The 25,718-nt window shown below is 40.9% G+C and overlaps 1 protein-coding gene across 6 annotated transcripts in view; it reads right to left on the bottom strand.

The window, feature by feature from the left end:
• ATP8B4 (ATPase phospholipid transporting 8B4 (putative)) overlaps window positions 1-25,718 on the bottom strand; it is a 234,997-nt gene that overhangs the window by 190,463 nt on the left and 18,816 nt on the right. For 2 of the 6 annotated variants that reach the window (XM_037156462.2, XM_037156467.2), the window contains exons 2-3: window positions 3,952-4,043; window positions 300-367 (exon numbers count right to left, since the gene is read on the bottom strand). In XM_037156462.2, the coding sequence (XP_037012357.2) occupies window positions 300-327 (28 nt within the window). In that variant the 5' untranslated portion in view covers window positions 328-367; window positions 3,952-4,043. Of the gene's footprint in view, window positions 1-299; window positions 368-3,951; window positions 4,044-10,502; window positions 10,900-19,434; window positions 19,834-21,485; window positions 21,545-25,718 lie in introns of those variants that run through there. The other 4 variants (XM_037156463.2, XM_037156465.2, XM_037156464.2 and 1 more) reach the window with 4 other exon arrangements.

Here is a 25,718-nt window from a genome sequence, read left to right as displayed (position 1 = left end):
TAACACTTGCAACTATATGGATGTACGTCAATAAGCCTTACACTGAGTAAAAGAAGACACAGGACTACATGCTGCATTATTTCATTTATGTTCGTTTCAAAAACAGGCAAAACTAAGCTGACAAAAATCAGAAGACAGTGTGTGGAGTGCAGCGAGAATGGATGGAAAGGGGCATGAGGGAACTTCCGAGGTGATAGAAATGTTCTATATCTTGTTTTTAGTACTCCTCCACAAAATACAATTTAATTTAATTTTAAAATCACATTTACTTTGTATGAGCTGAAGAACCCACTACTCACCCAGTGGTTTCTTTTTACTGCAGAACATTACTGCACTGCTGATTTTTCACCAGGCCACAACAGTTGGCCTACACAAGAAAACAAGAAAAATACACAAAATCAGTATTTGGAAATCACTCATTGACCATAAATTTCCAGCCTTTAACTTTCTTCCCAGTCAAATCTAGGTGATTAAGAAGACATTGGCACCATAGGAATAACAGATTTCATGTATCTGGCTTAAATCTGACTAGATAAGAATAATTCTAGAAAGGCTATGTAGACAAATGGAAGGTAAGACAAGTGTGCCATTCAATCAGGCACTAATTGAGGCACATTTTCTAATATATCCCAAACCCTACCAATCAGAATATTCAGGAGTGAAGCTCCAGATTCTGCCTTTTTATTTTTCAGTTACAGTTGACATATGATATTAGTTTCAGGTGCACAACATGGTAATTAGACATGTACGTAAGCATCTGTCTTTTATTCAAGAGCTATAGGTGATTCCTTCGCACAGCTGGAGCTAGAAACCACTGCTAAACAGTGGGAGTTACCTGTGGCAGGAAACTATTGACCAGGCTCTAGAGAAACAAACTATAATTCAAAAATCTTCCTCAATTTATTCTCACGTAGAAGACTACATTTATTCTCATGTAGTCTTCTCCAGGTAATTATAAAATAAAAAATAATAATAATAATAATTCATTGTCGTCTTTCACCCCCCTATTTGTGGTCTAATTTCTTTCATGTGGTAAACTCTATGAAAGATTCGAAATTAAATAAATAATGTCCACTTAATAATGTCAATTTATTTATTTGAAATAAATAAATAATTTTTAAGCAAACAAATGATTTAGAACTTCACAGACCATGGCAATGAACTCAGGCATCTTAGCAAATACTTGACAATGTAGGCAGAGGTACTAAGTGCACACTCTTTCAGTTGGAAAGGGAAATGACTTGTTTCTGCCTACACGAAGTGATGTGGCAGAATGCCATAAATGTACTTAAAGAGGCGGCCAGTCATATGGAGACCAAAAAAGAGGAAGAGCAATGCTTATGGCTTACTAGTCGCAAGACAAGAGAAGGCGGGAAAGTTTATCAACACCCGTTACTGCAGTATAAATCTTTCAGAGTCTAAAAAGCCAGAAACCATTGATAATTCTCTCGGTCACAGCCTCCAGATCCATCAACAGCCCGCTGAGAGCATAGCCACCCCTGGGGCATGCCTGACAAATAGGGCCATCACACTGACTCTTTGTGGAACCCCTGCTTTTCTAGGGACCAATTACTAAAACTGATAGATCTGAGCAAGAAGATGGGGATACTGCTGCCAGATGCTGCTAGAAGCAAGGACAGGTCCTCAAATATATAACTCTTTTGTTCCTTCTCCCACATCTTCTACCAACCACCACCAAGGCTGCCCAAGACAATCCCTCCTTCCCCTCTTCACAGCTCCCCCCATCCCAGCCTCTAGGACATGCCTGTGACCAGTGATTGTTTTCCCCTTGCACTCCTCTTAACAGGTTTCCTTGCTCCACCCTTGGCCACCCGTAGACCAGGGTCCACAGTGAAGCCAGAGTCGCCCTTATAAAAGGCAAACAGCATCATGTCACACCTCGGGTTAAAACACTCCAGTGGGATATAGTGCACCTCCTGTTAGCCTTAGGAAAAAAGATCAAATTCTAACATGATTTTTTGGACCCTCTGCAACCTGGTCCCTGCTCCTCTTTCTAGCCTGATTGCTGATCACTCTCCTCACTGCCCTCACTCCTCCTTGCACCCTCTCATGTCTCTACTTCTTTCTGTCTGAGGGCCTTTCACACCTGTTTTTCCTTCTGCCTGTTATCATCTAACCCCATCTCCAACCCTTTCACTGGAATACCTCTTATTCAGGCTCCAATTCAACTTATACACCACTTCCTCTAAAAGGCCTTCCTAGTCCTCCAAATCAGAGACAGGAATACCCCCATGTGCTCGCACAGAATCCAGAGCTTCCCATTTCAGAGCCCCTATAACTCTAGAACATATATCCCTATCATATTGACTGTTTCCCCATTAGCCCACAAACTTCAGTAGGGCAGAGACCTCATTTGTCTGGCCCATAGTTGTATCTCCACTATCTGCCATATAGCAGTGCTTAATAAACCTGGCCTATAGACATGCTCAGTAAACATTTGCTAGATGAAAAACTTACTGATATTCTCAATTTCTAAGAGGAATGGAACAAGGGCTTCCCAATGCTAAAAGGCACTTCCCTTTTAGCAACTATCCCTTCCCAGACCCCAGCCCCAAGTGCCAAAATGTCTTAGATCTTCCCAAGCTAGGAGTCATGGTGGCTTTCTGGGCTGCTCCCTCCCTCTGGCTGGTCCCCATCCTCTTGTGCACCCCCATATCCACCCTAGGAATAATCTCAAAGGATGATGAGCCATATTTAGTTAACTACAGGAAGAGTGTTGCAGGTAAATTGAATGGTACGAGAACAAAGGGGGAAATGAGCAAATCTTGGGGGAGGAAGACAAGAGGAGGGACTCTGACTATAAAAGAAGATTCACAAGAAGGATTTTTTTAAAGGTGAAGACATTCTGTGAGAAATAATATGGACAAAAGCATGTTTTTGTTCATGAAGGGCTCTCCCTGTTCCAAATTTTTTTTTAAAAAAGCTCACAGCAACAGATAAAAATGGAAATGGAGAGGGATGAATGGATTCTGTGACAATGACATCTGGATCTGGGGGCCCCATCTGGCCAGAAGATTAAGGCTCATCAGCAAGTTCTAAGCCAACTTGTTAGGGCTTGAAAACTCTCTCTGGGGACTAAGTGAACGTGTTCTGTTTTCATGGACTCAGAGTCCCTGGAGCAGGTGAAAGAAAGTGATTCTTTAAGGAAGATGGCAAAAGGGAATCTACACCCTGACAGGTGGCGATGAAAACGTAGGCAGAAAAAAGTTCAGTCTCTCGGGAAGTTAATAAGAGTACTGGCCACCGACCAACTTATTCTTTCTCCTTATTGGTTTGCTGCATTGCTTTGAGGGATAGTACCAACAGACAACCAGTACAAAAGATGAGCCTAAATATATTTGCGTAACATACAGGTAATTAAGGAGAAACTATCCACTACCCTTTCCCTCTCTTATATTAGATCCTCTTATAAGAACTTCTCATTTTAACAGCCCCTAGATAATCAAACATAAAGCCATATCATATTCTTCCTAAAATTACCTTTAAGTCATACAGTTATTTCATTGCTTTTACTTTCTCTAATACCATTTCCAAAGTATCTTTGAAAACTTTTATTTTAAAGATATTGAAAAAAATCCATTTTTAAATTTTAGTCATTTTTGCTTTTGTACAAAATATTCTCTACTCCATAATAAATCCAGAGTGATGATACTGTTGTATGAATTTTTAAAAGTTTGTATAAGATTTATGAAAATTATCTCTTGTTAATGATCTCATTCAACTGTTTTTACTCTCTGAGATATAAAGTTACAACAAAAATTAAGAATTGACATCCAGAGCTGTGCCTCCCCCCACCAGTCCCATCCTTTCCCTGGAAGAGCAGCAATTCAGGCGTATTCAGGGAAGAGTCATGACTAACGTGGCCAATTCTAGTTTCACTTAGACGATGTAAAATACAGGCCTTCCATTCTTGCACATTTAACAACTCACCAAAATACACCAGCTGGCACTTGCTTCACCTTTAAAGGATGTTGGAGTAAAGAAAAAGTCATCTTTTGTTGAACTTTTGGATCAGTGAAAGTCTAAGGGAACAGAGTAAAAAAAAACAGGTAAGACAACAGGTTTGCCAAAGTGAAATCTAGCTGTAGAAATAGGAATTGAGGATTTTGAAATACAACCATTCACAAGTGTTGAAGCAAACAATATTTACATGAATACGTTCCTTCTCTTTTGAAATCACCCCAAAGCAGAGGAAATAAAAAAAGGCAAGCTGCTCGCCAGGTTGTATCTTACCCCTGACTTCATCTTGTTTGGGATTAAAATGGTAGTTTCCTTGTGTGAAAGTCATTGGGGATTTATAAGAAATAGGGGTATGGAAAAGAAGAGAAAGGAGTACCTAAAAATAATAACTATGTTTTACATTTATTAATTCATTTAAAAATGCAATAGGTCCTGTTTTTAAAAAAGATTAAAAGTTACACTTGCATGAAAAATTTATATATTTTTTTACATTTCAAATTCAAGTTTTGACTCTTGGTCACAGAAAATAATTCCTCTAATGGAAAAAAAAATGTCTCCAGCTTGTTCAGGGAAAATAAAGAGTTGCTTTCCGGCCCCTTGAAATTGGCAGTGATTACAAGACGCCCAAGTGGAAGCAGCAGAAGAGGGCATCCTCACTAGACTGTGATGCCACGGGAAGGTCCCTACTTCTGGTGAAAATGGCTCCTCCCAGGCAATTCAGTGCTGGGTGCAAAGAATTAAAATGGAGAGGCCCATCAATGATTTGAAGCCATTCAACAATCAAGGTATTATAGTTAATTCCCCCACTCCAACTCCATGATCACCAAGCAACCTCTGATAATCACTCACTTTCCCACAGAAGTCTGTCTATAGGGAAAGGATGGCAGTGGTCCTGTGTGCTGAAGTGAATATGCTGATGCTCCATACATTATACATTTTAAATTAATACATTGTTATTTTTATTGTATGTCATCAGTCTCATGAGCTAATATTAATCTGCCCCAGAAGGATAGATCTGGTTTGGGTATATTACTGAAGTATGGTCCAAAGTCTGCAAGACAAACAACTCACTCAGGTCACAGTAAACTCACCAAGAGGCCTCCAAGGGGACAGCCTACCGACCTGCTCAAGGGGCAGCAGGATGTGGTGACTGGAAGCTTGTCCTTTAGAGTCAAACAGCCTGATCTTGGATTCCTGTTTTTCCCACTAACTTATGATGGAATCAGGATAAATAACCTCTGTAAACCTCAGAACCTTCCCCAAGGGGCTGCTGGGGATGGAAGGGGCACAGAATGGAAGTGTATTATGTTACTTATCTTTAAGGCATCCCTCTGAACATTCTTTTTTAAAATATTTTATTTATTTATTTTTAGAGACAGGGGAAGGGAAGGAGAAAGAATGGGAGAGAAACATCAATGTGTCATTGCCTATGGAGGACTTGGCCTGCAACCCAGGCATGTGCCCTGACCAGGAGTCAAACCAGTGGACCCTTTGCTTCACAGACCCATGCTTAATCCACTAAGCTACACCAGCCAGGGCTGAACATTCTTTGTCCCAGTATCTACATAAATGTTAAGATGAGGACAATGAATGTAACTCCCTTAAGACATTCTGCAGTAAAATAAGGGAGATTGGTGTAAAGAAGTAATGAGACTTTAAAGAGAAGATGTGTTTACAGTAGGAAGACAGAGCCATGGGGATAAACTGAGGAAGCAGAACTAGTGGAAGGAAAAAGGTTGAACCTCATATGAGGTTCAGTGACAAAAAGGCAAAGGAATTGGAGGAGATGGGAAAAGAAAGGGAAAAGGAAGGGCTAGGGCAGTTGGGGAAGACCAGAGCCGTGGAAACCAGGACAGGAGGGCAGCATGGGGCAGACTCTTGGCAGCTCTCTCTGCACAAGTAAAATCAGATGAGCGCCTCCCTGCCAGGCTTCATCTTAGGGTCTCAGGAAGAACTGGAGTGTCCCCACTGGGAGGAATCCTCTATTTCCTTTGAATAGTGGTTTCTCTGCAGTTCTCAGGACTCGGGGACAAGATGGGCCAAGGGGAAAAGGGACCCATCCAGCTTCAGTTCTGCTCGTTTTCCTCTTTCCCCAACTCTGCTTTCTCTTCCCCCCTGGAGACGTTATATTATACGGGAGAGACTTTTAGGACAACAGGATTCCAGCCCCAGCTCAGTTATTCTCTATCTAGTGTTCCTTTGGCTGAGTCACTTCTCCCTTCCTAAGACTCAATCTCTGAATCTATAAAATAGAGATAATAATGCCTTCCTCCCAGAGGTTTTGTGAGATTAAATATACATGCATATACAGTTCATTCTTTTAAAGTGTTCCCTCCCCTTTTTTCCTCTTCCCCAGTCGGATTTTCCTACTCCTGACCTTTTTTCCTCTTCCAATCTCTCAGTTTCCTTTCCCTGTTTCCTCAACTTCCCTTCATATTTCTCACTACAGCACTTGCTTTCCAAACCAACACACCTCTCTGAGGACTGACCCAAACAATAGTGGAAAAGAGGGGGCTTTCTGGGAGGCCAGCACCAGGGTGCGTTTAGGTGACACTTAAAAAGTCCACCTGCTTGAGCAATGGTGGGGTCTGAGGTGGGGAAGCTGCCATGGCAGAATTAGGGAACCAGCCTCTTCTCTCCTCATGATGCCCTCCATCTTCTCTGGCCCTGCCCCTGCCCTTTCCTCCCACTGGGCCTAAGTGCCCAGAGGCTGAAAAGCAAAGTCTCATGGTGTCCTCCCACCCCTAAACACTGCGACCTTGCAGTCATATCTACTGGCACATGCCTGCCAGTCCAAAAATATATCCCGGGTTCCCCAGCACCAGGCCCCTGAGGGACGAGGGTGCTGAAGCACAGCTCTAAGACCCCAGGGAAGGAAGAGCTTGGCAGGGCAGGCAAATCTCAGCCTTGGAAGGTATGACCAAAGAGAGGTAAGGAATCAGTCCCAGTCTCTGGCAGGTGTTCACCTTTGAGTGTGATACAAGGGTGGAAGGTGTAGATAATGTTTCAATCATATGTGGTATCAGTGACAGTGCCCAAGAGCCACAGTGCTTACAGATTGTAGACACTGGGCAAAAATAGAAGTAAGAAATTTAAGCCAATCTCTGTGTATATATGTATGTTTATAAAAGTGATAGTATGGCCAAATTTATAAATTGCTTGGCAATTATATCTAACTACCATGCCTCAAAAATAAATTACTCTATTTCTCATATAATATATATCAGATTGATTTTGTTGTGAGTTGTCATGTCAACACTGAAGTCTGTTTATATTCTGTCAGGCATGCAGCTGTTACCCAGCCACAAAATTCTAAAACAGTGGGAACTCTGCTTCCCTTCCTCCTCTTGTTTATCCCCTACTTATTTTCCAACTTAGTCTCCTAGTTTCTTTTCTCTTTCCTTCTGCCTCCTTTCCTAGCCCACTCTCACTGCCTGCTTTGTGTTTTTTCACCCTCCACCTCATTCTGCCTTTCTCTCCCAATCAGGCCTCCCCTGACTTGGTCATCTTCCTTCCTCTTCTTACTTCCCTATTAATGCACCAGCAGGAGAGTCAGAGGGCTGGGTTTGGTCTTGTACCTCTGTAACCTCTAGCAAGTTCCCCTCCCTTCTAAACCCTGGTTCTTTCATCTCTAAACAGGGACAATCAGGGCAACTTAAAGGATCATTCAGCAATCTAAATCAATAATTCAGCAATCTAAATGCCTATAAAGAAATGAGCACTGTAACTCCTGCTAAAAAGTCAATACTCAAAAAAGCAAGCTCTTATTATTAAGTGCAATTTTAACTCTCCACAAGTAGAAAACCTCCTGTCAAGTTTGAGAGCCATCCCTACTGATGTTCAATCATCACTTATCAGATGTCTATTCTATGTCAAACCTGGGCTGGGTAGAGGGAGGTAAGGAGGATTAGGCTCCATCTCTGTCCTTCAGAAGCCCATAGTCTAGGGAAGACAAGACACAAATACATGGAAGAACCATTAAAATAACAAGTGCAGGGCTATGATAAAAGGGGGAACTGAGAACTGTGGAGTCGGAGGGAAGGGAGTCACCAAGCCTGCTTTGCAGAGTCAGCTAAGACTTCACAGATGGTGATTCCAAGTTGAATCCTTTTGAAAGAAAAAGAAGAGTTTGCTCAATAAAACAAGGTAAGGACAAGTGAAAGGAGCAATGTGTGCAAAGATCAAGTGTTGTGAAAGACAAGAGAAGGTCTGGGGAGCAGTGAAAGTCATGGCAACCAGATTGCAAGGAGCATGGAGAAATGTGGTGTGATGTGGGGCTGGCAAAAAGATAAGAGATGAATTCTGAAAGAAGTCATCATCATCATCATTGTCGTCATCATCACTATCATCTGCTGGGTACTTGACCTCATGCTAAGCACTTGACATATGTCATCTCATTGAATCCTCACCAAAACTCTATAGGCTGGGACTGCCAGTATCTCCATTTGATAAATGAGGTGAGCCAAAGCATCACCATGGTTAAGAGCCTATGGTTGATCCTGCGGGTAACAGGAAGGCAGAAGAGGTCTCTCCATAAAATATATGATTAGATGCAGCCCCCTTGTCCATTGTCTTTGTTCCCTTGTGTCTCTCTGTGCAAGCGCATGCTGTCAGAGGTGTTAGGAAGGTCACCCTCACAGCATGGACTGGCATGAGAAGAGTTGGGGGGCAGTGGCAACAGGCAGGTGGAGCTGGATTCTAGCAATGATGCTGCAGTTGAATCGACAGTTTATAAATGGCCCATGTGTTAAGATACAGAAGAAGGAGTAATCTGGGGTGACTTTCAAGTTTTTCACTTGGGACACTGAGGGGATAGAGGTGCCATTATCTAAAATGACAAATACAGCAGTGAAGGGAGAAGGAGGGGAAGCTGTAGGAGCAAGAGCAGGACCTGGGGTGGGACAATAAGTTCAGTTTCAAAACACTAGGCTTGTAATGCCTCTTGATTGTTGAAAATATTCTCAGCACTAAAGAGAAAACACAGATTTGTAGACTTGGAATCGGCATATAAGGAAATGCTGAAGTCACGGGGAATGAATGATCTCACTCAGGAAGAACCAGAATAGAGAGAGGTGAGGAGAGGACAGAGAGTGAAAAATGAGTCAATAAAAGGATGAGAACAGAGACCTAGAGGACACTCAACCTCAAAAGAAGGGCCATAGAAGGATATTTTGAAATGAAATGCTGTGGCTTTCCTAACTGTGTCCTCATCCTCCAGTGCCAGCCCAGAGTCTGGCAAAAGGTAGGTGCTCAACAACCTGGAGCAGAGTAAAGAAAAGGAGAGGAGAAAGAAAGGGTGTCTTCAAATTAGGGAAGGAACTGCATTTCCAATACTCAGAAATTTACCTGTTAATACTTTAAAAATGTGTAATATTGCTAAGAAGTTAGACTTGAGGCATGTGCTGTATAAATGTGTAACATTTGGAGATCACCATTTCCTATTTTTCATGAGAAATATGAAAAAAACCTAGCATCTAATTCTTGTACATGCCATGCAAGTATTTAGAATGCATACATTCATGAAGAGAAAACAATAAAAATAAACTTTAAAAAAGAAGCTTTATTTCAAGAGCTACAATTTCCACTTTACTTTGAAAGGATATGTTAAGTCTAAATGAAAATTCCTAGTTGACCATGTAAAAAAAAAATCCTCCTTTGCAAAAGAATTAATCTGACAGAGGCACAAAAAAAATCACTTGTCCCCTTCTTTTTACTGATGCCTGCCTCATGGAATGACATAAAAGCACAAGATAAATAAATGTAAGTTAAAAAATCACTCTGAATTTACACACTGCAGTAAAGGTACCAACAGGGACCAACACCTGAGCGAAGGTGACAGCCCATGGGCACAGGTGTTGGGGCCACACAGGCGATAAATACTGTATTTCCTCATCCACTTTCTAATACTTCAGCCCCCAGTTAATGTTTCTTGCCTGTTTCATTTTTCTTCAAAACAGCTCATTGTTAACCAGGGACCTGAGATTCCCTCATGTCTATCAAGAAGACAGCTAGAAGAAACAATGTTTTCTGTTCTTACCAAACTCAGCACTGAAAACTTATGCCTCAAGTCTCACTTGGTGGCAAGCTGTTATGCCCAAAGCATGAACTGACCACAGGATAAACAACAACTTGAATAGGTGCACTAGATACAAAACCCCTAAAAAAAAACACTAAAACCAATTCCTGCCAAAGGAAGTGACAAATACCCACAAACCAAGAAAAAATAGACATTAATGGTACTCCCATGGCCATTTAATAGGTGAGGATAACAGGATTTAAACATTTTTTCAACTTCAATAGAAAATTCTTCTATTTCCCAAACCCCACTAACTTTTCCCAAAAATTAATTTTTAAAAAGAGGAGAATAACAATGATTATTTGCTAAGCCTGAACCACACAGAATATAAAACAGCAACCTGGAAAAGAGAAAGAGAAAGCCCCACACAGCACAAAGCTAACACTCCTCTCAGGCTCACCAACCCATGAGAGCTCCCCACGCACTCACCTCAGCCTGGACTTACCTCTCTCCCCCAGAGGGGAGGTTTCCCAGCAGTGCAAGAAGATCAAACAGGTACTCATTCCATGACCATATCAGTGAGCAAAGCAAGGCTATTCCAAAAGCTTTAGTAATTACATAGAAAACAAGCTGGGTCCCTAGGGGACATACTTGAAAACCTGAGATCACCTCCGGGAAAAACACTCTTGACCACTTACCACTACCTAAAGCTGCTAAGTGGCAGATCAGAATCAACACCTCATCAGAAAATAAGACATTATAGGAAAGCAGTTTCACTACCAGTGAGGAATTGGGGGAGAAAAATGCTCCTTGGAAAAAATACGAAAAGCCCAGAAGAGTCTTTCCTTCCGTAGTTGCCTGTTGCTGCCACCAGGGCAGAACTGGTTAATCTTGGAGAAACAAAAGGAAGCTCCCTAAAGACTGATTTCGGGAGGATGTCTTCCTCTGAGGGAACCGAGAGTTCAGGAGGATGGACGAGGACAACGGAAGGAGTGACCAGCTACTGCTCCTGCTTACCAAACTTTTATCAGCCCTTGGCTGAGGGAGATAAGCAAACACTTGGGAGCTCCCACCTGTTTTTCCCAGACATGAAGGATTCAGCAATAATTTCTTTGTGTGTTTTTCTAATCATTACAAGGCAAGTTCAAACTCTCTTGCAGATGAAAGCTAAGCACACTCGAGCAACATTTAACACGCAGAGCAAAGACACTACTCATTTCCCAACATCCTTATCTCAGCTCAGAGGAAACAAACAATTAACCCTGAGGATGCCAAAGAACAAATGCACACAGAATATGGACTTAACATTTTAGTTCAGAATTGCTTTGACAGTTCTAGTTTTTAAGAAAGGATTAGATGAATGCAAAATATTTTGGTTTGTGGCTATTTTTAAATGAAAGGGTTATAGCTCCTTTTAAACTTGTCTAAAGCTGAGTATTCTTATCATAAATGGGTGCTATAGCTTATCAAATGCTTTTTCTACATCTATTGATATGATCATGTGATTTTTGTCTTTCCTTTGGTTTATGTGATGTATTATGTTTATTGATTTGTGAATATTGTACCATCCTTGCATCCCTGGGATGAATCCCACTTGGTCATGGTGTATGATCTTTTTAATATATTGTTGGATGCGGTTTGCCAATATTTTGTTGAGGATTTTAGCATATATGTTCATCAGCGATATTGGTCTGAAGTTTTCTTTGTTGTGTCTCTATCTGGTTTTGGAAATAGGATGATGCTAGCTTCATAAAAAGAGTTTGGGAGTCTTCCCTCTTCTTGGGTTTTTTGGAATAGCCAAAGAAGGACAGGGGTTAACTCTTTCTTAAATATTTTGTAAAATTCTCCTGTGAAACTATACAGCCCAGGGTTTTTGTGTGCTGAAAGTTTTTTAATTATTGTTTCAATTTCACTAGCTACTATAGGTCTATTAAGGCTTTCTGCTTCTTCTTCATTCAGTTTTGGGAGGTTATATTTTTCTAGAAATTTGTCATTCACCCAGGTTTTCAAATTTCTTGGCATATAGTTGTTTGTAGTAATTTCTTACAGTCCTTTGTATGTCTGTGGTATAAGTTGTAATCTCTCTTCTTTCATTTCTGATTTTATTTATTTGGGTCCTCTTTTTTTCTTGATGAATCTTCTTAAAGGCCTGTCAACTTTGTTACTCTTTTCAAAGAACCTGCTCCTGGGTTTATTGATCATTTGGACTGTTCTTTTAGCCTCTAAGTGGTTTAATTTTTCTCTGGGCTTTGGTTATTTCCTTCCTTCTACTCGGCTTTGTTTGTTGTTGTTCTTCCAGTTCTTGTAGATGTAGGTTTAGGTTGTTTATTTGAAATGTTTCTATCTTTTTTAGGTATGTCTGTATTGTTATGAACTTCCCTCTCAGGACTGCCTTTGCTGTGCCTCATAGGTTTTGGACTGTTGTGTGTTCATTTTCATTTGTTTCCAGCAACTTTCTGATTTCTTCATTCACACCAGTGAGAATGGCCATCATAAACAAATCAACAAACAACAAGTACAGGTGAGGTTGTGGAAAAAAGAGAACTCTAGTACACTGTTGGTGGGATTGCAGACTGATACAACCATTATGGAAAACAGTATGAAATTTCCTCAGAAAAGTAAAAGTGGAACTGCCTTTTTACCCAGCAGTTTCACTGCTGGGATTATACCCTAAGGGCCCTGAAACACCAATCCAAAAGAACCTATGCTTCCCAATGTTCCAAACTGCCCAATTTATAATAGCCAAATGCTAGAAGCAACCTAAATGCCCACCAGTAAATGAGTGGATCAAAAAACTGTGGTACATTTACACAATGGAATACTACACAGCAGAAAGAAAGAAGGAGCTCCTACCCTTTGCAACAGCATGGATGGAACTGGAGAGCATTACCCTAAGTGAAATAAGCTAGATGGTAAAAGACAAATACCATATGATCTCACCTATAAGTATAACCTTATCAACAAAACAAACAAGAAAGTTAAATATAACCAGAGACATTGAAATAAAGACCAAACTGACACTAACCAGAGGGGAGGAGGAGGGGGATAATGGGGGGAAATAGGGAGGATCTATCAAGTAACATGTATAAAGGACACGTGGACAAACCAAAGGGGGTAGGTTCGAGGATGGGAGGCAGGAATGGGTGGGGCAGGGGCTGTGGTGGGGTGAAAATGGAGACAACTGTACTTGTACAACAATTAAATAAATAAATAAGTAAACTTGTCTAAAGCCATTTATGGATTTTCCAGATGTTGCATTAGATTTACAGTTAAGTACTGAAATCAAATATGTTTTAATCATGTCTGTATCACCAGAGCAAGATGAGCCCCTGTGCTTTGTCAGCTCCACTATTCTAGAACATTCTGGTACTGAGCCCTCAGTTGTCCACAGTGCCAGATCAGAGAGAAAGGATGGCCTTTCTCTACCAAGACTTCACAGTAACAAGAAAGCACAGATTCATGAAACAAGAATGACAACTTCCTTTCATGGGTGTTATAAAGCACCTATATAATGAAATTGTTGTTTCTTTAAAATATTTAAAATAAAAAATTCTTAAATTAAAAATTAGGTATAGGCTCTATACTTTTTTTGATTTATCATATTGACAACTGTTTTAAGTTTAGTAATTCCTTTTGTTGAAGAAGATATAAAGAGATCAGTTCCTTTGTCTACACTGTTAGTGGGAGTAGAAATTGATAAAATATTTTTCAAGAGAAACTAAATAGTGCCTTTAAATAGAGAAATGTGTGTTTCCATCTCAGGAATTTACCTTACAGATGACCACAAGCATGCAAACATATCCATTAAAAAGTTAACTATAGCACTGTCTGTGATAGAAAACAATTAAAAATGGTTTAAATATAGGGGACGAGCCAAATAAGGTAAGGCACATCTGTACAGAGGAATGCTATGCAGCCATCAAGAGGGAATAGAACTGGAGTGAAGAATCAGATCACCTGGCTCAGAACTGGCTCCAGCAGTAATGACTAGGTGACTCTGAGCAACTTCCCAAAATTCTCTGAGCTTTGATCCCTCATCTGTAAAAAGGTTATAATTATAGTACTTACCACAGAGGACTACTGTGACTAAGGCAGTACCTGGACCATAGTAGAGGCTCAACCGATATTAGTTATCATCAATGAAGGAAGTAGGACTCTTCAGACTGACTTGGGAAGATGTCCAAGATATATTGTCAAGTGAAAAGTGAAATTGCTGAATAAGTGTAGAAAAATCCCATTTGGGAAAAATATTTTAAATATGTTTGCTGTTTACTATTTCCTCCCCTTAAACTATAAGCTCCTTGAAAGGGCCATTTGGTCACTGTTGTGTCCCCAATGTCCATAATAAGCATTCAATAAATATTTGTTGACTGAAATAATGATAACAGGTAGACTAAGCAAGAAGACTAATAGTTACCTATAAGGAATGGCACGAAGGTGGAGGGACTGGTGGGTCCTGGGAAGAATGTTACATTGTTTCTTACCCTTCTGTATGCTTAATTTTTTTCACAATGAGCTTACACACCAAAAATAGAAGCGCAGCTCTTAGTAGATAATGTTTTTGTTTACATGGAGCATCTTGAGATCTATGGTTGCCCCACTAACAGCAGACACAAGGGCGTCAGGATTGATTCTCCCAATAACCTGATCAATTGAGTCAGAAAGCAGTTTACAAAAGAAGAAAAGCACAGAGCTTTCTTTTTCTTCTTGGCTTTCCATTGATCTTTCCAAAGTTATCCTTACAATCTCCAAGCCAACCCTCTGCACCATTCCATCGGGACCCCTCTCCATTACTTAGATATCAACTGCACATCCCACATGGCATCTTGGCTCAGGCCATTATCTCCTTCTAGGACATCGTTCTCTTCATCTCCCTGCTCCCCAATCTGCCCTTAAAGTACCAGATCACATGTGCCCTCCCCAGAGCCTTTTCTGATCTTTCAGCGTCTCTGGTCCCTTCCTCACGGCACAACTAGAAACTAGGTTTGGTACCATCCACTTGCACTTATCCTACAATGTCTGCTACCTTCCCTCCCTGCTCAGATTGCGTTGCTTGAGGCGAGCGCTGTCAGGACTGTGTCTTCAGTTTTTCCTCTCTCTCTCACACACACACACCTGTACTATAAAAATAAGACCTACATGTTGTGATTTTTTTCCATTTGTCCAAAAGTTTCTGATACCAGAAAAAGTTCATGTGCCTCGTCACTCTCCCTGAAATTTCAAAGCTAGAGACTTATATTATCCCCCTAGATAATATTGTCAATGTAAGAAATGTCCAAACCTATAACAATTTGTATGATTATTTGAGCCAAACTGACAACAATTGCCAGGAAGCAAAATCTCAACCAATGGAGAAAACGCTGTGGAGAATGGCAATTTTGCACCTGATTTTACACATTACCATCAAAGGAGGATGTGTAAGGAGTTAGCTGAAATTCACTGGTGATAGATAAACGAGGTGGGAGAAAGTAAAGTGGAGGAAATCTCTGGGCTGGATAAAATGTAAAAGGAATAGTTAAATACTTATTTTACATGGGTGGTTATAAGATAGTTAACAGTTGACAATTAACATAACAACAATAACAATGAGGTCTGTGGTCTCCTGGTAGGAGAGTTCTGGTGGGAGGTTGTGCCCTGAGGGGTCTGGAAAAGGGAAATTACCTGATATTCAAAGGTATGTTACCTTAGATGCAAAAAGACAGTAGACTGTGTGGTTACTCCAGTCTCTGAGTTTGGAAGGCCACCAGGCAGGCCTCCCCTGAGCTTGTCAGGTTTGGTAAGTGGCTCCTTTTTCACCCACAATATTATCTAAACAGGACTCGATCTTTAACCTTCATTGGACAGCATATACATTGAATGTACTTAAGAGGCCTTATTTTGCTTTGAAATCTTACTTTTTATAAATATCCTTCATGCCCATAATCTAAAGTTTACAAAGAGCCTTCTCAATGATCATTTCAATTTGTCCTCACAACGATTCAGTGAACTACGCTAAAGGAACTTTGATTAAATATCTCACCATTTGCAAGAAAACTTTTTCCTAATTTACTCACCCTCTTACCTTATCCTCCAACTTTGCATACAATTTATCAAAAAGAAGCCATGGAAATGTGTATGCTTTAGAATCTGAAACCGTGTAGCTTTTCTGAACAGAGTAAATAGCAGTACATATTTCTTAGAACCCATGAATATACGGGCTCTACTGTCAAGACAGCTAAGAAAGGCAGAGAATTATTCTTTTTTTAAAAGATTTTGGACTTCCACCAAGATGGAGGTGGATACACTGTACCTTCTCGTACAACCAAGTTTAAAGACAACAAAGTTTTAGTAACAAAATACACAGCCAAAACACAGAAAATTGAACTATACGGAAGTCCAACAACAATAAACCTTTCAGCCAAACCGGTAAGAGGGGCAAAGCCAGCAGCTTAGGGGGTTGGGCAGGAAAGAACCACCAGACCGACCCAAGCGTGCGACCCAGGCATGCAAGTAGCCATGGGTGGATCCCAGGTGTGAGGTTGCAATGCGCAGACCCAGTAAGGTTGCAAGGCGGCAGGCTGACTGCAGTCACACATTTGCACGCAGATAAACCAGCAAAGGGGTGAGCAGTGAGACAGACCGTGCAGGCCCCAGCAGCAGGAAGCAGCAGAGTGGACCGCTATTGCCCCCCATTTACCCTGCCCCCACATACAGCATCACAACCCAGCGACCTGGGTGGCCCTGCTCTGGTGATCACCTAGGACTCCACTCCACATACATAACAGGCACAAACAGACCAAAACATGGCTCAAGAAGAACTCAAAGCTCCAGAGCCCATAACTCTAAGTGACCAAGAAATAGCCAAACTTTCAGATGCACAGTTCAAAACACTGGTGATCAGGATGCTCACAGAATTGGTTGATTTTAGTCACAAAGTAGATGAACAAATGAAGGCTAAACTAATTGAAATGAAGGGAAATGCACAGGAAACCAATAGTGATGGAAAGGAAACGAACTCAGATCAAGGGAGTGGACCAGAAGGAAGAAAAAAATGACCAAACAGAAAAATATGAAGAAACAAGAATTCAAAAAAATGAGGGGAGGCTTAGGAACCTCCAGGACATCTTTAACTGCTCCAACATCCGAATTATAGGGGTACCAGAAGGGGAAGAGAAACAGCAACAAGTGGAAAACTTATCTGAACAAATAATAAAGGAGAACTTCCCCAATCTGACAAAGGAAATAGACTTCCAAGAAATCCAGGAAGCTCAGAGAGTCCCAAAGAAGTTGGACCCAAGAAGGAACACACCAAGGCACATCATAATTACATTAGCCAAGATTTAAATGAAGGAGAGAATCCTAGAAGCAGCAAGAGATAAGGGGACAGTCACCTACAAAGGAGTTCCCATCAGACTGTCAGCTGATTTCTCAGAAGAGACCTTACAGGCAAGAAGGGGCTGGAAAGAAGTATTCCAACTCATGAAACCGAAAGACCTACAACCAAGATTGCTCTATCCAGCAAAGCTTTCATTTAGAATGTAAGGGCAGATAAAGTGCTTCTCAGATAAGATCAAATTCAAGGAGTTCATCATCACCAAGCCCTTATTATATGAAATGTTCAAGGGACTTATCTAAGAAAAAGAAGATAAAAAATAAATATGAAAGGACAGCAAACTCACAGTTATTAACAACCACACCTAAAACAAAAGCAATCTAAGAGGACAGCTAGATCAGGAGCAGAACCTAGAAGTGAAGATCACGTGGAGGGTTAGCAACAGGAGAGTGGGAGGAGGAGAAGGGGGGAGAAGGTACAGAGAATAAGTAGCATAGATGGTGGGTGGAAAATAGATAGGAGGGGGGCAAGAATAGTAGGGGAATATAAAAGCTAAAGAACTTGAGACACGTGGTCATAAACTAAAGGGGGGAATGGTGGAGGAGGGGGTGTGCAGGGTGGAGGGAAATGAAGAGGGAATAGAACAACTGTAATGGCATAATCAATAAAATATATTTTAAATAAATTAATTAAATAAATAAATTAAAAATAAAGATTTTATTAATAAAATTAATTTTTATTAAAAATAAATTATTTTTGTAGATAAACAGATTGATCACCTATAGCAAGTGGAATGTCCTGACCCATAGTTACAAATCTACAGTGGGAGGGAATGGACTTAGATGTATTTTTATTGAACAATTGCAGATGTTCAGCGAGGCACTTTGTGAGACATAGAGAGATGGGCAAATGTGATTCCTGCTCATGAGAGTTGCCAAGTGCTAGGAGGAGTCAAACACGCAAGGTGGGGATTCTGCCATAAGAGGGAAACGGGCTCTGCTGTTGGTTTGGGGACTGCCGAACGGCAGACTCAGCCACTTTGTGTCAGTTCAATCTAATCACAATGAAACAAACTAATTAAGATGTAATCCATTCCCTGGACTTCAGCCATTATAAAGGTTTGGGGGGTTGTTATTTGCTTGTTTGTTTACTTGCTTGCTCACTTGCTTGCTTTTAATGTCAGGAAAGAATGACGTAGCTGACTGAAACATCAAAACAAGCCTTGGTGCCAACCAAGTGACAAAGAAGTATCTCTCGCCTGAAATTATGATTTAAACATATACAATAAAAAGAGGGGGGAAAACAGAACAAAGTGCAGTGTTTCCTGATTCTGTAAACACATTCTTGAACAATCCAACAGCTGCAAGCAGACTAGAGGCCAGCTGGAACCTACTGCAGGAGCAGCCTTTTAAGAAGAGCCCTGGGCTCTGGGTTGTAAACCTACCTGTGCACTAAAGCGTGAAAGCTGCTGGGGTATAAATGATGCACTATTGTGCAAATTATTTAGCTGCCTTAAATTTTAGATTCCTGATAGTAAAATTGGAAAAAGTAAAACCTTCTTCTTTAGCTGTTTGTGAAAACCAAATGAGATATTCACTAAATGAATAATAAATGAATAAAAGAAAGAATGCATGAAAAAAGTGCATGTGCAGTGATAGAACAAGAATAAAGGTCACCTAACAGAGCATCTGTCACATTGTCTCACATGGTCAATCTCCTCCCTGATCTCTCTCCAGAATCTTCCCAATCTTTCCTTTATCAGGAGAAGGAAGACTCCTGAGTTCTGCGCTATGCCGCATCTCCAGTTCTTCCCATTCTGATTAGTTACCTGCCTTGTCCTCTTATCCAGGACAGTAGTCCCCAGTCAAATCCTTTCTATACACCATAAAACAGCACAATACATAGACATTTTTAAAGGATTTGATCAATAAATAGAAGTTTTAGTATTTTCTTCCTTCAGCTCAGAGGATTGTTTGAAAACCACTACTCCAGCACAACAGGTTTTAGCAGGAGACAGAAGTGAGGCAGGAGAGTGAGAAGCTAGGAAAATTCCGCGGGCCGGTGGAATGGTGAAACTGAGACAACCAGCTGATTCACACGGGCCCCATCCAGTACCCAGACTCACCTGCCTCCTTCTTCCTTTCACAGCCACTCCCTTCACCATGAAGCCCTCGGGGCAATGAGGTTCTGATCGGCATGGAATAATCTTAGGAAGAAAGCCTCAGGTCTGTTGACCACAGAGACAGAATTTTGTCAAACTAGAGATAACATGGTTGTATTTCAGCTCCAGACCCAGAAAAGCATCAAAAGCAGATGAAGCAATGCTACGGCCGACATCATCAGGACCAGCCGCAATGACTAATGACACCCTGGTGCTGACCAATCAGTGTAGACCATGCACCTGGAAAGATGATGAATATTCTATTGAGATCTTCCCCTGAGACCTCCCCTAAAACTCCTACCTTTAGAAAACAGATAAAACCCTTAAAACAAAGCACAAACCCTTATGTGCTCTCTCTCTGTCTCTGTCTCTCTTTCTCTTTCTCTTTCTCTTTCTCTTTGTCTGCCTGTCTGTCTGTCTGTCTCTCTCTCTCTCTCTTTTCCTCTCTCGAGAAAGAGTTCTCTAACCTCTTGTAATTTCATGTACTATCTGACACTTCCCATGGTGTGGTGGGCTGCAGTTCACCAAGAGAGAGCAATTCGAATTTTCCTTCCCCAATCTCCCCATCAGTTTCTTCCTGCTGGTTAGTTAACCTTTTGTGTAAGAAAGTAGGTTTCCTTACATTGGCCAACATAAATGACTGACGTGTTTCTGGTGATGACATTTCCTTTGTGAAACTTTCCATTTTAATGAAAAAACTCACAGTTGAGTTCTAGTTATGACTCAACTCACAAAGAGGACACAAAGAACATCAGAGAATGCAAGAAGAAAGACATTTCTTTAGAAGTTAATCTCTAGATAGGGACACCTTGAGGAATGAAGGTGTTTCCTTCTCTACTGTTAAAATTTCAGGAATAAAAAGCAAACTAAAAATAACATAAACCACCCCTACACTAAACTTAAGGTGGTATTTTTTTCTTAAAGATACCCAAATTTCTGCGTGTTGAAAGTCACCTCTGGGGACCAGCTCTTCCCAGCAATTTGCACTTTCCCTCAAGGGCTCATATCTATGTCAGTACAGACATTCAGACTCCATGAAGCAGAACAGGGGACCCAAAAATTTTGTTGTTATCCACTCCAACTCACCCAAGCCAGGTAATTTGCATTTAACTTGCCCTTCCAAATGTGTGCTGAGCCATGTGTTCCAGAACTAAATGACCCATATCTAAACCAGGCAGCCTAACCCAAGCTGGACAATTGGCATATCTAGTGGTAAAAGCCATTCTAACAGTTCATTTCCAAATGACAAATATTCCGCTGCCAAAACTGGATCCTGAAATAGACTGTTGGCACCACTGAGAGGAACACTCCCCAGCATGATGTATCTCTTGCCATCAGGAAAGATTGGTGTCTTCTTTACACATAATCAGTGCTCAGGAGATATTTTGGGGCCCTGCATTTTTATAGATTGACATCTTAAGAAGTCCTTACAACAATAAGTGGCATTTCCCAGAATGGAGGAGTCCATCTGGAAGGAGCTCCATCTGGATCAGTATCAGGGTTCCAATGCCATCTCATACCCTTCAAGACACAGGACAAGCCAGACACTCAAGACATTTTACCCACACCAGCCCCACATTCTCCTTAGCAGTCTGTCATCCCAGCAAGAAGGAAGGACAAGGGTCGTGTGGTTTTAAATAAGCTTTTTTCTTAATCTCTTTACCCTTTTAGCCCACCCTGCACATCAACAGATGAAAAACGCCTACCTCTTACACGTCATTTGGAAAGTGCAGGTTCTAAGATCAAAGGAGTTCAGGCTCCTAATCAGGACTATCTCTAGAACATTTTACACATTCATCACTGTTTTCCAAGCCCCAATTCAGTACCAGCTCCTTTACAAGACATTGGGAATCCTAAGATAACCAAAGCTTGGTCTCTGCCCTAGCAAGAACATTACTTTCTGGGATGGGAAATTAGTAGTCAGTAAGTCACTGTGATACAATATGATAGGAACTCAAGTAGAAGTATCCCCTTTTTCAGATATGCTCTGGAACTGAAGGAGAAGTAGTACTTACTTCTGAGTGATTGTGAAGGTGTCAAGGGAAAACTTCAGGACAATGTGGGAAGCTGAATCCTAAGAAGAGTAGGAGACAAGTAGGGAGGATCTTGTTAGTCCCATAAGCTAAGAATCCAAGAGAAAAAAATGTCACTGACAGTTTTCATTTCCTCTTCTTGGCTACTACTCCATCCAGCCCCAGAGAACAGCAGCCCTCTCTGTCACCTGGGTTTCCATTCCAAATGGCAAGAGTAAGTCACCAACACACATCCTATAACACTCACGAGTGTGGAGAACAGAAGAGAGTTTATCATCACTGTAGCACATCAGTGAAAGTAATTCCTCAGGTCCTAGTGATTCAAAGACCAAGCAAGGGTTAGGCAGGAAATGAGTCCTCAAGGCTCCAAGTACTGTCTTGGGCATCCCACCTCTGAGGAAAGCAACCTAATACATTCTGTTCTGCATAAGGTGCTACAGCTGTGCTGTAATGTAGGTTATCTATCAAGGGAAGAGAACATAATTATCTTCCCAGAGAAGAAGGATGAGACATGGCGCTAAGTCATGCCAGAGACCAGAGAAAAGAGGGGAACAATGGAGAGAGACACTGGAGTCCTGGATTTTCCTAGCTTGTGGCCTAAGCTTCAAGAGAGAGCTGACTAGAGAAGCATCCAGAAAGATGTAAAGGCACCTAGGAAATCTGGGTTAGTGGCCTGTGTCCTCCAGATCTAAAGGACACCCTTGTCTACCATGGCAGCAAACCCAGCAAGCCTGGGAGCAGTAGAAGGCACTGGAAGAGGAAGGTGGTTCCAGACACTTGAGGCCGGGTTCCTGCCTCCTCGAGGTTGGTCAGGTGCAAAGCCCAGGGCAAGATGGAGATTATCTCCTTGAACAAAGAATTCAGAGGACCCAGCATGGCTCCAGGCTCCCGCCTCCTTCATGGTCACAAAGTCAGAAGAGTTCTCCATTTTCCCAGATACCCTCTTAGAAAGGAGCAGGGTGAGACAGACAGCCAACAGCCCTAAAAAATCTAAACAATCAAAAGGAGCTCATTTGAGCTGGAAAAGACTAAAGTAAGATGGCTAGTTTAAGGCTTGTTGGAGATTGTTCTTCACTACTTATTCATTGGGGCACATGGGTTATTAAGAAAGAATAGGTCTTTATTTTTTTTTAAAAAGGCATGTTGGTGAAAGCATGTAAGTAATAAAGTAAATGGTGACCCACTACACTCATTTCCATCACTGAGGATAGACTGTGTATGTTTTTTTCTGGTTACCCAGAAGAGTTACTAATCCAAGAATGCTGTCTCCATTTCCTGGGGCTTCAGTAACAAACTACTATAAATGGATGGCTTAAAACAACAGAAAGTTATTCCCTCACAGACATGAAAGCTAAAAGTCTGAAATCAAGCTGTTGGCAAGGTTGGTTCCTTCTGGAGGCACTAAGGGAGAGTCTGGTCCGTGCCTCTCTTCTAACTTCTGGTAGTGGCTGCCAGTCTTTGATATTCCTTGGCTTGTAGATGCATCCCTCCATTCTCCGCCTCCATGCCCCATGTCATCCTCCCTCTGTGTCCCCTCTGTATCTTTTTTTTTAATTTTATTTAGTTATTTTTCAAGTACAGTTTTTTGTCTATTTTTCCCATCCCAGCCTCCCCCGTCCCTTGCTCCCCACCTCCCTCCCATTTCCACCCTCCTTAGTTCTCGTCCCTGTGTCCTTCCTATTTGTTCCTCCAAATCCCTCCCCCATTTTCCCCTTAACTTCCCTTCCTTCTCCCCTCTGGTCACTATCCCCTTGTTCTCTATTTCAGTGTCTTTGTTTTGTTTTGTTTTGTTTTTTCTGCTTGCTTGTTTGTTTTGTTGTTTAGCTTCCTGTTAAAGGTGAGATCATATGGTATTTGTCTTTCAACCCCTGGCTTATTTCACTCAGCATAATGCTTTCCAGTTCCATCCATGTTGTTGCAAAGGGTAGTAGCTCCTTCTTTCTCTCTGCAGCATAGAATTCCATTGTGTATATGTACCACAATTTTTTGATCCATTCATTTACTGATGGGCACCTAGGTTGCTTCCAACTCTTGGCTATTGTAAATTGTGCTGCTATGAACATTGTGGTGCATAGGTTCTTTGATATTGATGTTTTAGGATTCTTAGGATATAATCCCAGCAATGGAATTGCTGGGTCAAAAGGCAGGTCGATTTTTATTTTTCTGAGAAAATTCCATACTGTTTTCCATAATGGTTGTACCAGTCTGCACTCCCACCAACAGTGAACTAAGGACCCCTTTTCCCCACAACCTCTCCAACATTTGTTGTTTGTTGCTTTGTTTATGATAGCCATCCTGACTGGTGTAAAGTGGTATCTCATTGTGGTTTTAATTTGCATCTCTCTGATAGCTAATGATATTGAGCATCTCTTCATGTGTCTCTGAATGTTCTGTATGTCCTCCTTGGAGAAGTGTTTGCTCAAGTCCTTTTCCCATTTTCTAATTGGGTTGGGTGTCTTCTTAGAGTGGAGTCCTGTAAGTTCTTTGTATATTTTAGAGATTAAACCTTTGTCTGAGGTATCATTGGCAAATATGTTTTCCCATACAGTTGGTTGTCTTGCTAATTTAATACTGTTTTCTTTAGCCATGCAGAAGCTTTTTATTTTGATGAGATCCCATTTGTTTATTCTTTCCTTTACATTCCTTACTCTAGGGGACATATCAGTAAAGAAGTTGCTGCGTGAAATATCTGAGATTTTCTTGCCAATGTTCTCCTCTAGGACTTTAATGGTGTTATGACTTACATTTAAGTCTTTTATCCACCTTGAATTTATTTTGGTGTATGGTGTAAGTCTGTGCTCCAGTTTCATTTTTTTGCATGTAGCTGTCCAGTTCTCCCAACACCATTTGTTGAAGAGGCTATCTTTACTCCATTTTATGTTACTGCCCCCTTTGTCGAATATTAATTGACTGTAGAGAGTTGGGTTGATTTCTGGGCTCTCTGTTCTGTTCCATTGGTCTATGTGCCTGTTTTTATGCTAGTACCAGGCTGTTTTGATTACAGTGGCCTTAATACAGTTTGATATCAGGTATTGTGATCCCCCCTACTTTGTTCTTCTTTCTCAAAAGAGCAGCTGCTATTCGGGGTCGTTTATGGTTCCATATAAATTTTCGAAGTGTTTGTTCTATGTCTGTGAAATATGCCATTGGTACTTTAATAGGTATTGCATTGAATCTGTATATTGCTTCGGGTAATATGGACATTTTGATGATGTTAATTCTTCCAATCCATGAACAAGGTATATGTTTCCATTTGTTTGTGTCTTCCTTGATTTCGTTCTTCAGGGCTGTGTAGTTTTCTGTATACAGGTCTTTTACCTCCTTAGTTAGGTTTATTCCCAGATATTTTATTTTTCTTTTTGCTATATCAAATGGGATTTTTCTCTTTATTTCTGCTTCTGCTGATTCACTGTTGGTATACAAAAATGCCTTTGATTTCTGGATATTGACTTTGTAACCAGCTGTTTTGCCAAACTCATTAATTAGTTTGAGCAGTTTTTGGGTAGAGTCTATAGGATTTTCCATGTACACTATCATGTCATCTGCAAACAGTGACAGTTTTGCTTCCTCCTTTCCTATTTGGATGCCTTTTATTTCCTTTTCTTGCCTGATCGCTGTGGCTAAAACTTCCAATACTATATTGAATAGAAGTGGTGAAAGTGGACAACCTTGTCTTGTTCCTGATCTTAGTGGAAAAGCTTTTAGTTTTTTCCCATTGAGTATGATATTGGCTGTAGGTCTCTCATATATGGCCTTTATTATTTTGAGAAATGCTCCCTGTATTCCCACTTTGCTGAGTGTTTTTATCATAAATGGGTGTTGTAACTTATCAAAAGCTTTTTCCGCATCTATTGATATGATCATGTGATTTTTGTCTTTGCTTTTGTTTATGTGATGTATTACATTTACTGATTTGCGAATATTGAACCATCCTTGCATCCCTGGGATGAATCCTACTTGATCATGGTGTATGATCTTTTTGATATATTGTTGGATGCGATTTGCCAATATTTTGTTGAGGATTTTAGCATCTATGTTCATCAGCGATATTGGCCTGAAGTTTTCTTTCTTTGTTGTGTCTCTATCTGGTTTTGGAATTAAGATGATGCTGGCTTCATAAAAAGAATTTGGGAGTTTTCCATCCTTCTGGATTTTTTGAAATAGTCTGTGGAGAATAGGGGTTAGCTCTTCCTTAAATGCTTTGTAGAATTCTCC

This window comes from Artibeus jamaicensis, unplaced genomic scaffold, assembly GCF_021234435.1.
Source record: "Artibeus jamaicensis isolate MK-2021 breed Jamaican fruit bat unplaced genomic scaffold, CSHL_Jam_final contig_548, whole genome shotgun sequence".
Taxonomy (NCBI): Eukaryota; Metazoa; Chordata; class Mammalia; order Chiroptera; family Phyllostomidae; genus Artibeus; species Artibeus jamaicensis.
This window is presented reverse-complemented; position numbering and strand designations above follow the sequence as displayed.